Consider the following 13,029-nt stretch of genomic DNA (forward strand, 5'->3'; position numbering starts at 1 on the left):
GCTCCTGAACACAGCTCTGCTAAAAAGCTTCCTAAACCATTCTGCAGATAGTAGAAGCTGCCTCTTCGAGAGAAGAAAAATCCCCTGATAGGATTTGTGTGTAATTAGCTGCTTTATTCATTTAACAGGTCTAATTCAGAGATCAGCTAAGTGTGAAAAGTGCAGTGGGCTTCAAATTTGCCACAGAATGCAACCAGCTCAGAGCAAGGCCTGGGGAAAGGACAAATGAGGGAGAGAGAAGGCCCTGGGCCGGGGCTGAGCTGGGGCTGGTAAATTTGGTATTTATAGCAAAGCTCTTCTTAACAGCAGCCTGACAAAGGAGATAAACCTCCTAAGGAAACACAGCTGCCAGGTGCCCAGGGAAGGTTGTTTCCCTGTTACTGCCACTCCAGAACTGAGAATGTTCTTTCAGGTAGCTGGTGACACGAGCCCTGCAGCAGCGCTGGCCGTGCCATCCCCACGGGGAGGATTTAAAACCCTCCAATAAAGGAATGGGTTTGTGCCAGTGCGGTGCAAGGCCTGGCGCGCCCACCGGGGGGCAGCACCGGGCACCGCAGGACTCATTAACAGACTCGGAAATTAATGATTTTCTTACTAATCTGCCGCTACTGAAAAAAGCAGCAAGAACTGGCTCAGACATCCTCTCGCTCACTTGTGTAATAATTTGTTTTTTCTTGTCTGGGAAAGGACTGAGGTCACAACTCTGCTCCCTGTGACAGTGCCCACACAGTAACAGAACCACCCCAGGGACAGAGACACCCCAAAAACTCTTGCCAAACTCCAGGAAAAAGGGCAAGATGAGCCTCAAGGTCCCTTCCACCATAAACCATTCCCTGACTCCATGATGCAAAGGTGGGAATTCCTGCTCCCCACACTCCTCCAAATACTTCCAAGCCACACACATTGTTGGGTTGTTTGATGCTTTTATTTATCACATGTAAAAACACTACTGTCTCTATCTGCAGGTTCCTCTTGCTGCACTGCAAATCACACAGCTCCAAACGTTGAAGATGAGACAGAGAAGGGAACTAAAGTGTTTATGCCCAGAACCACAATGTCATGACCCCCGAGGGTGTTAAATACACAGAACACCCCCGGGGACTGTTCTACAGAAGCAGCAGAGCGTTACAATTAACACCAGAGTTGGTGAAAACACTGGGTGTGAAGGGATCATCTAGAGGATAAGAGGACCTGCAGACTGGTCTTTTCCTTCAGCTGCCCTTATCTTTCTAGTACAGGTAATTGTGATCTAAGTCAATATCTAGTGCTGAACCAGAACAGAGGGGACTCTTCCACACTTAGTTGACACGAGGGTTCCTGAAGTTCCTCCCAGCAAAGCGAGCCTTGCTGCCGAGCTCCTCCTCAATTCTGATGAAGGACAGAGAGCACAGGGTGTCAGCAGCCAGCAGAGAACCCCAGCACTAGCACAGGCCTCACACTGACACCTGGTCCTGGAGGTCCTACAAGGCAGCTCCCACCAAGCCCCTGCCCAGTGGGGCAGTGCCACACGTCTGACACAACTCAACCCAAATGTTTGAGATGCTTGCCAAGAGAACTGCCTCGTGCACAGAGGACAGCGGCTGAGTCCAGCATCCCAGGATGCTTGGTGTGATCTGTTCTGGACCTCACCCCCCCAGCTCCTCCTCAGCCTACAGCCACCTCTGCCAGGTGCTGCAGGTGTTTCTGAGTGCCCCATCCCAGCCCCAGGCTCACCTCAGCAGCTGGTTGTACTTGGCCAGACGCTCGGATCGGCACGGGGCACCGGTTTTGATCTGAGGGAAATCACAAAGTTAGGGAAGAACTCTAAGTGCCAACACAAAACTTGCTGAGGGCAATGAGCATCATCACAAGCTCTGCCTGGGCACCAGGCTCAGTGTCTACCCAGGCAAACACAAGAGGTCTTGGGAGCAGTAGAGGTTGTGCATTTGCTATCAGCTGCAGGACCAGGAAACCCCAGTACAGCCACTGGAGCCAAGACCTTGCTGATTAAAGGTGAGTTTGCAAAAGATAAGGTGTTCCCTTGTCACACTCCATAAACAAATCAGCTCCCTGCAAACAGACACAGCAAATCTGCACCCCTGGAGGCAGTGCAGTGCACCATGGCTTTGGCTTCACCCCAAATTATCCCATCAGGCAAACAGCCAGACTGCAGCAGCTGCAGACACCAACCTGGCCAGTGCAGAGACCCACTACCAGGTCAGCAATGAAGGTGTCTTCTGTCTCTCCAGAGCGGTGGCTCACCATCACACCCCAGCCATTGGACTGGGCCAGCTTGCAGCTGCAAGAGATCAAGAGAAGCAGCTCAGAGCATGCCCTGTGCCCAGCAGCCAAGGGGCAGCACAGGACTCTGTACACCCATGTCCCCCAGGTAAAGCCAGCCCCACCCTGGCCTGGCCCAGAGGGCAGAACTTACGCCTGCAGGGACTCTGTCACGGAGCCAATCTGGTTGACTTTGAGGAGGAGGCAGTTGCAGGCCTTCTCTTCCACAGCCTTGGCAATTCTCTTTGGGTTGGTCACTGTCAGATCATCACCAACCACCTGGATGTTGACACTGCCAGTGAACTTCTTCCAGGCACCCCAGTCATCCTGGTCAAAGGGGTCTTCAATGGACACCACTGCAGAGGGACACAGCAGCTTTAGGACAATGCCAGCACAAAGGTCTGCTTTGGAGGAGTGGCACCAAAGTGCTGCAGACAAGTGCCACCCACTTCCCAGAACACTGCTGAGACCCGAGAGGCTGAGTAAGGCAGGAGCTCTCAATGTCTCCTGTAAGAGGGGCTGCACACCAACTGCTTCCTTCAGCAATCAACCCTGATTCACCACTAGCACTGTGCTTCTCACTGATGAGCAGCTTACCAGGGTAGTTCTTGACAAAGCCCTTGTACAGGTCAGCCAGCTGGTCAGGAGTGATGTATCTGCTGGGGTCATCAGGGGATTTGAAGTCCAGGTCGTACTTGCCATCTCGGTAGAACTCTGAGGCAGCCACGTCCATGCCAATGACCACCTTGTCAGTGTAGCCAGCCTTGGCAATGGCTGTCTTCAGCAGCTCCAGAGCTGCAACACAGACAGCAGCTCCTGAGGGCCTGCAGGCACCCCAGCCCAAAGCTCCCCACTGCCCAACAGCACCACACTCCCTTGGCAAACCATCTCCCTCAGCCCTTCAGACAGCCCAAAGGAAAGGGTTCCTAAATTCTCCCACTTCTGAACTGACTGGAACAAGATCTTACTTTAATACTGCTTTTAGCTTGTAATACCCTTGAGACACCATTATGGGATTCCTAATCTCTTCAGGCAGGACTACATGTCAGCCCAGAAAGCTTAATACTAGATGATTCCACATCCTCTTTCAACTTTATGCATGTGGGCAGGAAGCAGTGCCTGCACTCTAATCCCATTTAGCTCCAGAGCAGGTGGTGACCATGCAAGTGGTGAGCATCCAAACCCTGAGAGCAGGGAGGCAGAGCCTGCCTCTGCACAGGAGACCCCTCCTGGCACCCACCTGCCCTCTACGTGCACATTTACCTGCACAAGAGGGGACAGAACCACTCAGCAGAAGTCTCTGGAGGCTGCCCAGTGTGCTACTGTTGGCAGAGTCCCAGTGACCCTGAGTTGCAGGGGAGCAGCTGGGCTCTGTTTGCAGCAGGAAGCTTAGATCAAGTATTTTCTTTTGTTGTTGGGTTGGTTTTCTGTTTGGGCTCTTTTTGTGTGGGTTTGGTTGTGTTGTGTAAGATGCTAATGTAGCACAAACTGCAAAAGCAGCTGCAGCCAGCAACAAAAATTCCTTGGAATGTAATTGTCATTCAAGGTCATCTTCACTGATGTCTGCAAGGGCACAGACCCAGCAGAGCTGCATGTGACACTGGGACTCAGAAATGGCACAGCTGCTGTCTCAGTATCTTCAAAAAAAGGCAGTGCAGCTCACCAGTCCCTTACACAAAACCACAACCAACTGTGAAGTAAAGAGCAACTGAACTGAGCCCATGTCCATGCCCTACTGCCTTGTGAGCAGCTCCATTTCTGGAGAGGCACAGAAAGCTCCTCTGGTACACTGTTTGTAGGAACAGGTATTTTGCTTCCCACAGACAAACTGTCTCTTGCACAGGTTCCTGAACAGAACTGTTTGGCCATGGAGGCAGCAGCTGCCTCAGCTTCCCAGGCAAGCCTTCGTGCCCTCCCACACACAACCAGGCAAGGCACAAACTGTTTTCCCTCTTTGTCTGCAGAAAAACAACTCCACTGATATCTGACTGTTGACTTCTGGAGCACCTGCAGAGCACAGAAGTTCCCACACCACTTTTCAACTGGAGAGGAACAAGCTGCTACAGGAACGAGAGCAATGAGGCACTGAAGGAAAAACCATCCTGTCCAACTGCATAAACTGATATCCAAGGGAATACCTGAGCACATCAGTACAGCATCCTAGGATGTCTGCCAGGGCAAGAAAGAGTAAAGACAAAGCAGGAAGTTCTACACCTCTGAGCCTATTGATCCTGCTTGTCATTATACTGGGCAGGCTACCAGTTCCTTCTCCAGCCACACCTCCTCCCACACTCGGCTCATTCTCACCTTCTTTGTTTTCCAGGATGTTGGGGGCAAAGCCACCCTCATCCCCCACGTTGGTGGCATCCTTGCCATACTTCTCCTTGATGACGTTCTTGAGGTTGTGGTAGACCTCTGCCCCGACACGCATGGCGTCCTTGAAGCTGTCAGCCCCCACGGGCAGGATCATGAACTCCTGCATGGCCAGCTTGTTGCCAGCATGGGAGCCCCCGTTGATCACGTTGAAAGCCTTGGAGGAACCAGGAAAAGCCAGGTTGGAACATGCTAACAGCCCTTACATTCACACTCCTCATCCTCTAGAGCTTGATCCAGGAGCACCAGGCTAAAGTCAAACCAAGGCCTGCCCCACCCAGGGACTTACAGGAACTGGGAGAATGACTTCTGGATTTCCAGCAAGGTCAGCGATGTGACGGTACAGGGGAACACCCTTCTCAGCAGCACCAGCTTTGCACACAGCCAGAGACACACCCAGGATGGCATTAGCACCAAATTTGGCTGAAATAGGAAGAAATTGATTAGACAAGTCTTTATAAAGAGAGACTCAGCAATACCAGCCCATGGTTTGAATTATGGCAGCGCACAGCACAAAGCCATACACTGGCTGTTGGTTCTGGTAAATAGAATTCTATTGACCCATCTTTTCACCCCTCAGTGCAACACAAAGGCCACTCACATTTGTTCTCTGTCCCATCCATTTCCAGCATCAGCTTGTCAATCTTTTCTTGTTCAACAACGTTCACATTCTGCAGAGGAAAGCAGCCACAATGTTGTTTGACACCAAGCACAGGCCCCCAGACCCTCACCTACCCACCATGGCACTGACACCCCAGGCAGGCACCAACACCTCCCAAGGGCACCTACCAGGAGCTGACCAGCCCAACTCCTGTCACTGTCACACAGCAGCAGCCCAGGGCTGCCAGCTGAGCTGATGTGCCATCACTTTACCCACTATCAGTTCTGCACCAGCCTTTGTAGGCCGGGCCTGGTGCCCACAAAGCACAATGGAAATCTCATTCAAACACTTTCCTAGATGCTCTCAGATTTCCCTTCCAATTACCCTGCTTGGATAAAACCTAGCCCCTCCTCATCGTTCAGGCACTCTTTGAAGCATGTATCAGCTTGTACCCTAGCTGCACCACTGCAGCTCCCAGGGGCTGAAGTGTTTCTGCACACCACAACACCAGGCTGCTGGAGAAGGCTCCGTTACGTGTTAGATGTGCACTCATTAGGTAAATTAAGTTAAACCATTGCTGTGGTCAGTTTGTTCACATGCACTCCACCACACAGGCTGACACCCCCCAGGTGACACCCCACCAGAGGATGGTTTGGACACTGCCTGGCTGTAGGAGATGTTAAGAGAAGACAGATTGCTCCTACCTTGCTAATCAGTGCAGGTGCAATCGTTTTATTGACGTGCTCAACAGCTTTTGAGACACCTGGAAGGAACAAGCAAATCAGACACTGATCAACACACAGGTTATGCAGGGATTAGTAGGGGATCTCAGGAACATCCAGGAAAACCACCTCATGCTGCCCCAGCCCCAGTCCAAGCCGAGCTTATGGCCAGGTGTGAACAGAGAGGCCCCTGGCTGGACTGGGAGGCGCATGAGGGATGCATTGGCTAGGACTTGTCCAGGAATGCCAGTTAGTCTGCCAGGCCATGCACTGGAGAGACTCATCCAAGTGCCAGGGCTGCACTGGGAGCACATCCATTACCTGTGTGCACAGTGCCGTGGCCAGGAACTCGTTAACATATTTAACAGCTCTGGAGACACCTGACAGAAGCGAAACGGACACGCGAGTCAAGGCACAGGGGAAGACTCTCAGCCAACCCACAGGAATGCAGCAGAGGACACAAAGAGGCAGCAGGAGTCTGGCACTAAGCACAGGACCAGAGACAAAGGGCTCAAAGAGCAGAGGAAGCTGTGCAAGGCTCTGTCTGGGCTCCACACCCAGGTCTCTGTAACTCTGCCATCACAAACCTCAAGGTCCTGAACAACAGCATTTAGGGAAGGTTTCAGGATGGGCTCTCCTACCAACTCACAGAATCCAGGAGAGCAAGGGGAGGGAAAAGGTTTCCCCAGCAGTTACACAGGCACTTCACTACCTGACACTATTTTGTAACACTGCTATAGCATCACCTTATTTACTGTGCAGTGCTTAAAGACTTCCAAAAACCTAAGCTTCAGGATGATGAATGCTGACTGCATCCTAAACAATATTAATCGCTTTTCCAAATGGTCTAAGTCTGCAGACTTCTATTACAAAAGGCCTAACAGCTATCTGCAACTCTTCCCATTTGATAATTATTTTTTCATAACTCCTGTTATTTCCCAGCTGACAAAGCCCTTCAGCTACTGCCTGTTAACCACAGTCTAATTAAATGCCATTAAGAACTGCCCATAGGATCAGATTTAACAGGTCTAAGCACACACACATTTAGCACAGTGAGGTAAATACACATTTATTCTTTGCAAGAAAAAGTGCCCTGGGTAAACAGCATAAGAGCCTCAGGTTTTTGGGATATTCAGTCATCCAGGCATTTATTCTCTGTTAAGGCATTAACAGCCATGAATCTCCTAAGACAAGGCTCTCCAAGTTCAATTCAGCTATCCACTTTAATTGTTCTTTCTTAACAGGCAAAAGATATTTCAGCTTCTTTCACCCGACTGTCAGGTCAGCAGAGCTGCACATTCACAGTGGACAGAGCTGGCATAAAACCTCAGGTTCAGGATTTAACATGCTGGGAGATCTAAGGGGTCTGCAGTCTCAGAGCTGACAGATTTAAGGGCTCTGGGAAAACCTGATCTATGAAAAGACCTTGTGACTAACTGAAGGATGACTGAGGCTTTTGGAGCTGGCACTTTAGATGCCCTTACAACACTGGTAAAGCATTCTGCCACGCACCAACACACAGTGCAAGAGGAGCAGGGTAACAAAGTACACCTGGACACTCTGTACCAGAGACATTGTCACCTGGCTGGGTGTGCCCAGCTCCACACAGCCACCCATGCAGGTGCCCTGCCCTGCAGCACGAGGCAGCTGCACTGCTGGAGGCAGTCACCTCCAGGTCATGGCCAGGAAACCAACCCAGCCACCTCTGCTTTGCCTGGGGCCAGCTCACAGCCCACGCAGACAGGAGCTGCTGCCACTCCCTGTCTGTCCCTGCCCAGCTGCCAGGCCTTGTGCAGCACACAGAGAGTGGGACAGGAGCCCAGCAGTGACAGTGCCCCATCCCAGGGCACTGTGGGTGCCCAGGCCCAGCTTTACCTTTGCCCATGTAGCGTGTCTTGTCATTGTCACGGAGCTCCAGAGCCTCATAGATCCCAGTTGAGGCACCGCTGGGAACAGCAGCTCTGAACAGACCTGTTCACAACAGGAAAAAACACCTTGGCACACTCAAGCACACTAAACATCCCCCAGCCAGACACCATCCCAGCCCTGCAGCTGGAGAGGGAGGCTCCAAACCACACCTCTGCTCACATACACAGTGATCCCACAAGGGCTTTCTGCTCATTTACAGCATCACCAATTTAGCAGCATCTCCCTCACACTCACTGATCAATAGCAAACTGACTTCTCCTCTTCCACTGACATTTCAAGAGTTAAGGAAGGCATCCATTCCCCTTCCAAAAAGGATAGCTTCATTCACTGGATCTGCTTTTGAGCTCAGGCAAGGCAAGCTCCTAAATTCTTTTAGGATATGGCATAAAAGGGACAATTAGGAGACCTATTTTGTTAACAGGAGTTCTGAGCTCTTCTGGCAACAGCAGAGCCACCCAGACAGCTCATTCCTTCAGCCAAGGATGCTGAACTTGGAGCAAATCTGCACACTGGAGCCTGCTCTGCCTGGGGTTCAAGATGCCAACTTCAGCCCTCCAGTCTTTCCCTTATCCCACTAAATCAAAGAGCTTAGTGGGGGCAGTCTCATTAAATGACTGCATTAATCTTTTGAGGCAGAAAGATCAGCTCTTTAGTCAGTGTATTACAGCCATTGTGTTTGCCCATTCCACCAAATCACATTGGTATGAGTTTGCACAATGCTTTTGTCAGATCCTATCAGATGTGGGATGAACAAACCAAGGGAAAATCCTACAATAATTAAAAATATAAGATGTTACATGTGAAAGCCCAATTAGGCATGTTCTTTAGTCATACCCGAGTACTTGGGCAGAGGAGAAACCATTACCCAAAATTCAACTGTGCAGCAGAAGACTGTCATTACAGAAAGCCACTGCAGACAAATTAAGAATTAAATTTCAAGTGTACTCAGAGTGTGGGGAGCACTGACCAGGGCCATTAGCAGCTGCTCAAGAACAGAGCTTCCAGGTGCTACCCCAGTTCATGCTGGGGCAGGGGAAGGAGGCCAGGTTTGGAACAGCTCTCCCACAGCTTAGGCTGTAAGAAGCATCCTCCACAAAACCCTGCACTGCCCAGGCCAGGAACTCGAGCTCAGCAAACTCATCCAACAGAATGAGGCAGAGGCTTTTTCTGCAAGTCTCACAGCAAGTTCCAACAAGTTTGATGTGTGGAGGGAGAAGCCAGCACAGTTCCACTGCTAGAACAGAACTGGTTGTATACTTCTGCCTGCTCAAGTTCTATCAGCTCTAAGGGATGAACACCTGCAGCTGAGGACTCACCTTTGTTGGTGTAGAGGTCTACCTCAACAGTGGGATTGCCACGGGAGTCAAAGATTTCACGGGCATGGATCTTGGTGATAGACATCTTTAGTACCTGAAAAAAGGAGCTTACAATTACTCACTGAATGGTTTGGGTTGGAAGGGACCATAAAGCTCAAGCCATCCCACGCCCCGCCAGGAGCAGTGACACTTGCCACCAGACCAGGTTGCTGGATGAGCCTCATCCAGCCTGGCTTGGAACATTCTCAGGGATGGGGCAGCCACAGCTTCTCTGGGCAAGCTCTTCCAGTGTCCCATGACTTTATTATTAAAAAAAAAAAAAATCACTTCCCTATGTTCAAGGGACAATCTCTTGATGTTTCCAAATGGCTTGAGCTGCAGTATCATCAGACCCTAGACAGAGCAGCAGGAGCAGATGACAAATCTAAAGGAACTTCACCTCACCACATCAGAGCAGCAAAGAGCTCCCAAAACAGCAACTCTCTACTATCAGTTCAGAGTTCCTTTTTGCTAGGAGACCCGAGTGCAATAGCTCTCAGTAGGCACAGAGTGCTCTCAGTATGCACAGCAGCTGCTCAGAGCCAAACGGAACCAATGACGAAAGAGAAGCAGCCACAGCTCTCATTAAAAACTTGCATTAATAGTTACACCCTGTTGAGCATTTACAGAAATAGTTTTTCCTCTTAACTTTTCATCTTAAATGGAATAAAAATCCCCCATGTCTTTGAATCCTTCCTTTCTCCTTTCTCACATTTATCCATTTCAGAAAACTGCAGTAAGGGAATTCTTATGTAAGCCCAGCTACATTTTAAAAATCAAGTCATACACATGCCTCTAAGCCACTGACTGGCACCAAACCCAGCCCATCTGCACACAGGAAAGCTCAGCCTCAGAAGCAGAACTATCTGGAAGCTGGCTTTTTGGCAAGCCAATGTGAGTGGCAACCCTGTTTACAGAAATGGTCATGAATCCTTCCACAGTTACTGCAAAGTTAGAAAAACATGACCTTAGAAATGCTGCTGCTGGTTCACAGTCTGTGGGGGGGGGTGGCTGCACACACTCCTTCCTCCCCCACAGCAAACTCTGCCCTCCCCAGGTCAAAAGCACAGGCAGCCTTTGCCTGCCCGTGTCCCTTCCAGCTGTCCTGCCCCTGCATGCTGTCTAAGATTTCAGTCAGACCCCCACACTGACACACGATACGACTAAAATATGAAACAAGACAGCTTCTTCAAGCTGACCTTCATGCTGCCACTACCTAGCTTCAATCAGGAACACACAAGCTAGAAATAAATCCCTGCAAGTCTCTGCTTATCAGTCCCACCCACACTCAGCTCTCTGCAGATGCACTGAGCAATGGCTAACAGGAAAATGCCCATTTATCCAAAAAAGGCTTTGAGTTTATCAGGCTGGCACCTGCTAAACCTTACTTTCATTTTTAGAACCTTGGCTTTGCACAAAACTTGAGGTGGCTCATTCTTTAAAAGCACAGCCAGCTCCACGGACCCCTCAGTGCAGTGCTGCAGCTGTCTGTTGACCTTCACACTGCAAGAACTTCCACTGGAAATGTCTGCCAGGTCAGACATTACTCAAGCCCCCTTAACAAAGGGCCACAAGTCCCTCCCTTCTCTGCAGAAAGAGGCATTTCACAGCACTGCATCACCCCAGAAATCCTTGCTGCTCCTTCTGCAAGCTCCCCACTCCTGTGCTCAAGAAACAACTCTCCCTCTGAGCTATAGGTAAACTGATGCTGTTTAGCTCACCATGATGTATTCTGCCTCAATCGAATCAGTCAACTCACCTAGAACACAAGGGTCAGCCCTCGTGTGCCCAGGTTTAACCAGAGAAATGCTGACTGAAGGCAGAGAGGTCACAGCAGCACTGCCTGCTCAGACCTTTGTCCTCTGCCAAACACAAACACCCGGTGGTATTTAACGAGCACATTGCCTTAAACCTTTTTTTGCAGCATAATCTGCTGACAAGGTCACTGTCTCCCTTCAGGGGAAGCCACACACTCCAGCTTGCCTGGCCTGCCCAGGAGCACCTACTCCAAGAGTAGGTTATAACCCCTGCCAGCTCTGAGGACCTTCTTCACTACCAGCTCAAGCCTAAGAAATCACCACTTATTCCTCATCTGACCCTGCACAGGGAATGCAGTATTCTCAACTGGAGATTACTCCAACTGAAAATTATTTCAATTAAATCAGAAGATTTTTTTTTTATAGCCAACCCTACCAAACCCTGCCCTTGTGAGCTATCTTGCAGCCACACTTCTCTAAAATCAATACAGGGTTAAGGCTGAGCACTGCAAGCATCTGAATGGAGATTTAAAAAGCAACACTAAAGTTTAGCCATAGAAATAACTGCCCTAGTGAGTGTCCTATTACAGGCCTGCCACATTTATCAGTGGAAGCCTCTCTTGACACTTAAAGGTCCTCATGACCCTAACTCTCATACCACCAGTGCTCTGAAAAAAGCCGAGACCTTTGAGTGCACTCTATCAGATCCCAACGTATTAATTCCCCTGCCAAAGCACTCCTAGAAACTGGACAAATGTGAACATTCCAACCCTGCTCCTCGGCACTCCACGGGGTATTAATGCACCTCTACAACATGATCCAACGGGTTCTAAAGGATGCCTGGCAGGGAGCAAATCACAGACACGTTCAACCACTTTCTCTGTGTTCAGTAAGATGGAGGCCTGAAATCGCGTTGGCTCATCCCCTGTGGGTTTGCATGACAAACTTCAGTACTTCCTGCCAGGCTCGGCAAGCCGTGGCCCTACCCTGTGACTCAGCAGGCAAGTAACGGAGCAGGAGAGAGCCCAGGATCCTCTCTGGCAGCCCTGCACGAGGTAAGATGGTTAACAGCAGCTCCTCATCCACACCTGCACATCCATCTCCCTGCCAGCGCTGCCTTGGGATAACCAGCACTTAAATACCACTAAGAGACCTCAGGCACAGATGAAGTGCTAGCAAACATTAAATATTTGAGATGGGAAGCTGAAGGACATCCACTAAAGAAGGGAAGGTCCAAATCATCACACGCAATCCGAGAGCCACTGTTAATGATTAAAAGAAAGAGGTTAAACTGCGTTTGAGGATGCCTTGACCCACCACATCCCCCTGATTCTGCCCCCGCCCGAACCCACCATACCCCCCGTTTTTAACCCCCACCCCCGCACACTGCCGGGGTTCAGGCCGCCGCAGGCCCTCCCTTCGCCGCCGCTGCTGCGGGAACACACAGCGGCCTGCACCCCCCGGGGACCACCGAGCCTCGGCCCAGCCGTTTGCCACGGGCACTGCCGGGGCTCCGCGGCCGTTACTCGGAGAAGAGAACCGCGGCCTCTGGGCCCGCGGGGCGCTGCGGCCGCCGCACTCACCGCTGTGCTGGCAGCCCCGCTCCGCAGCAGCTCCGCTGTCGCCGACCCGGCTCTGACTGAGACCCAACGGCTCCGCGCCCGCCCGGCTATAGCCGCCCTCGCGCACAGTGCCCGCCCCCCGGCCGCGCCCATTGGCCAGCGCCGTCCCCCGCCGCGCCCCGATTGGCTGCGGCCGCCTCGCGCCAGCGGCGGGCTCGCGTGCGTGCGCTACGTGCGGCCGGGCCGGGGCCTCGTGGAAAATCCCCGTGCGAGGGGGCGGGGCCGGCGCGGCGCATGCGGGCGGGGCGAGGGGGCGGGACCGTGCGGAGCGGAGCGATGGGTGCAGCCGTGAGGGGCGGGCATGGCGTGTGGAGCAGCCTGGCTGGGCACGGACACTGGGCATCAGCTGGGTCCAAACCCTGCCGCGGGCAGCCACATCTCCCACTGCCCCAGCTTGCTCCAAGCCCCGTC

The 13,029-nt window shown here is 51.5% G+C and overlaps 1 protein-coding gene across 1 annotated transcript; it reads right to left on the reverse strand.

The window, feature by feature from the left end:
* Positions 1 to 903: 903 nt before the first annotated feature.
* ENO1 (enolase 1) lies at positions 904 to 12,717 on the reverse strand. Its single transcript, XM_030231083.2, has 12 exons — positions 12,580 to 12,717; positions 9,201 to 9,294; positions 7,831 to 7,926; positions 5,938 to 5,996; positions 5,234 to 5,303; positions 4,922 to 5,055; positions 4,567 to 4,789; positions 2,857 to 3,054; positions 2,414 to 2,615; positions 2,170 to 2,278; positions 1,714 to 1,772; positions 904 to 1,368 (listed from the first exon to the last, which is right to left on the reverse strand). Exons 1-12 carry the CDS (start codon positions 12,709 to 12,711, stop codon positions 1,299 to 1,301), a joined length of 1,446 nt encoding a protein of 481 aa, XP_030086943.2. The 5' UTR covers positions 12,712 to 12,717; the 3' UTR covers positions 904 to 1,298.
* Positions 12,718 to 13,029: the final 312 nt, after the last annotated feature.

The sequence above is a fragment of the Serinus canaria genome, chromosome 21 (assembly GCF_022539315.1).
Source record: "Serinus canaria isolate serCan28SL12 chromosome 21, serCan2020, whole genome shotgun sequence".
Lineage (NCBI taxonomy): Eukaryota > Metazoa > Chordata > Aves > Passeriformes > Fringillidae > Serinus > Serinus canaria.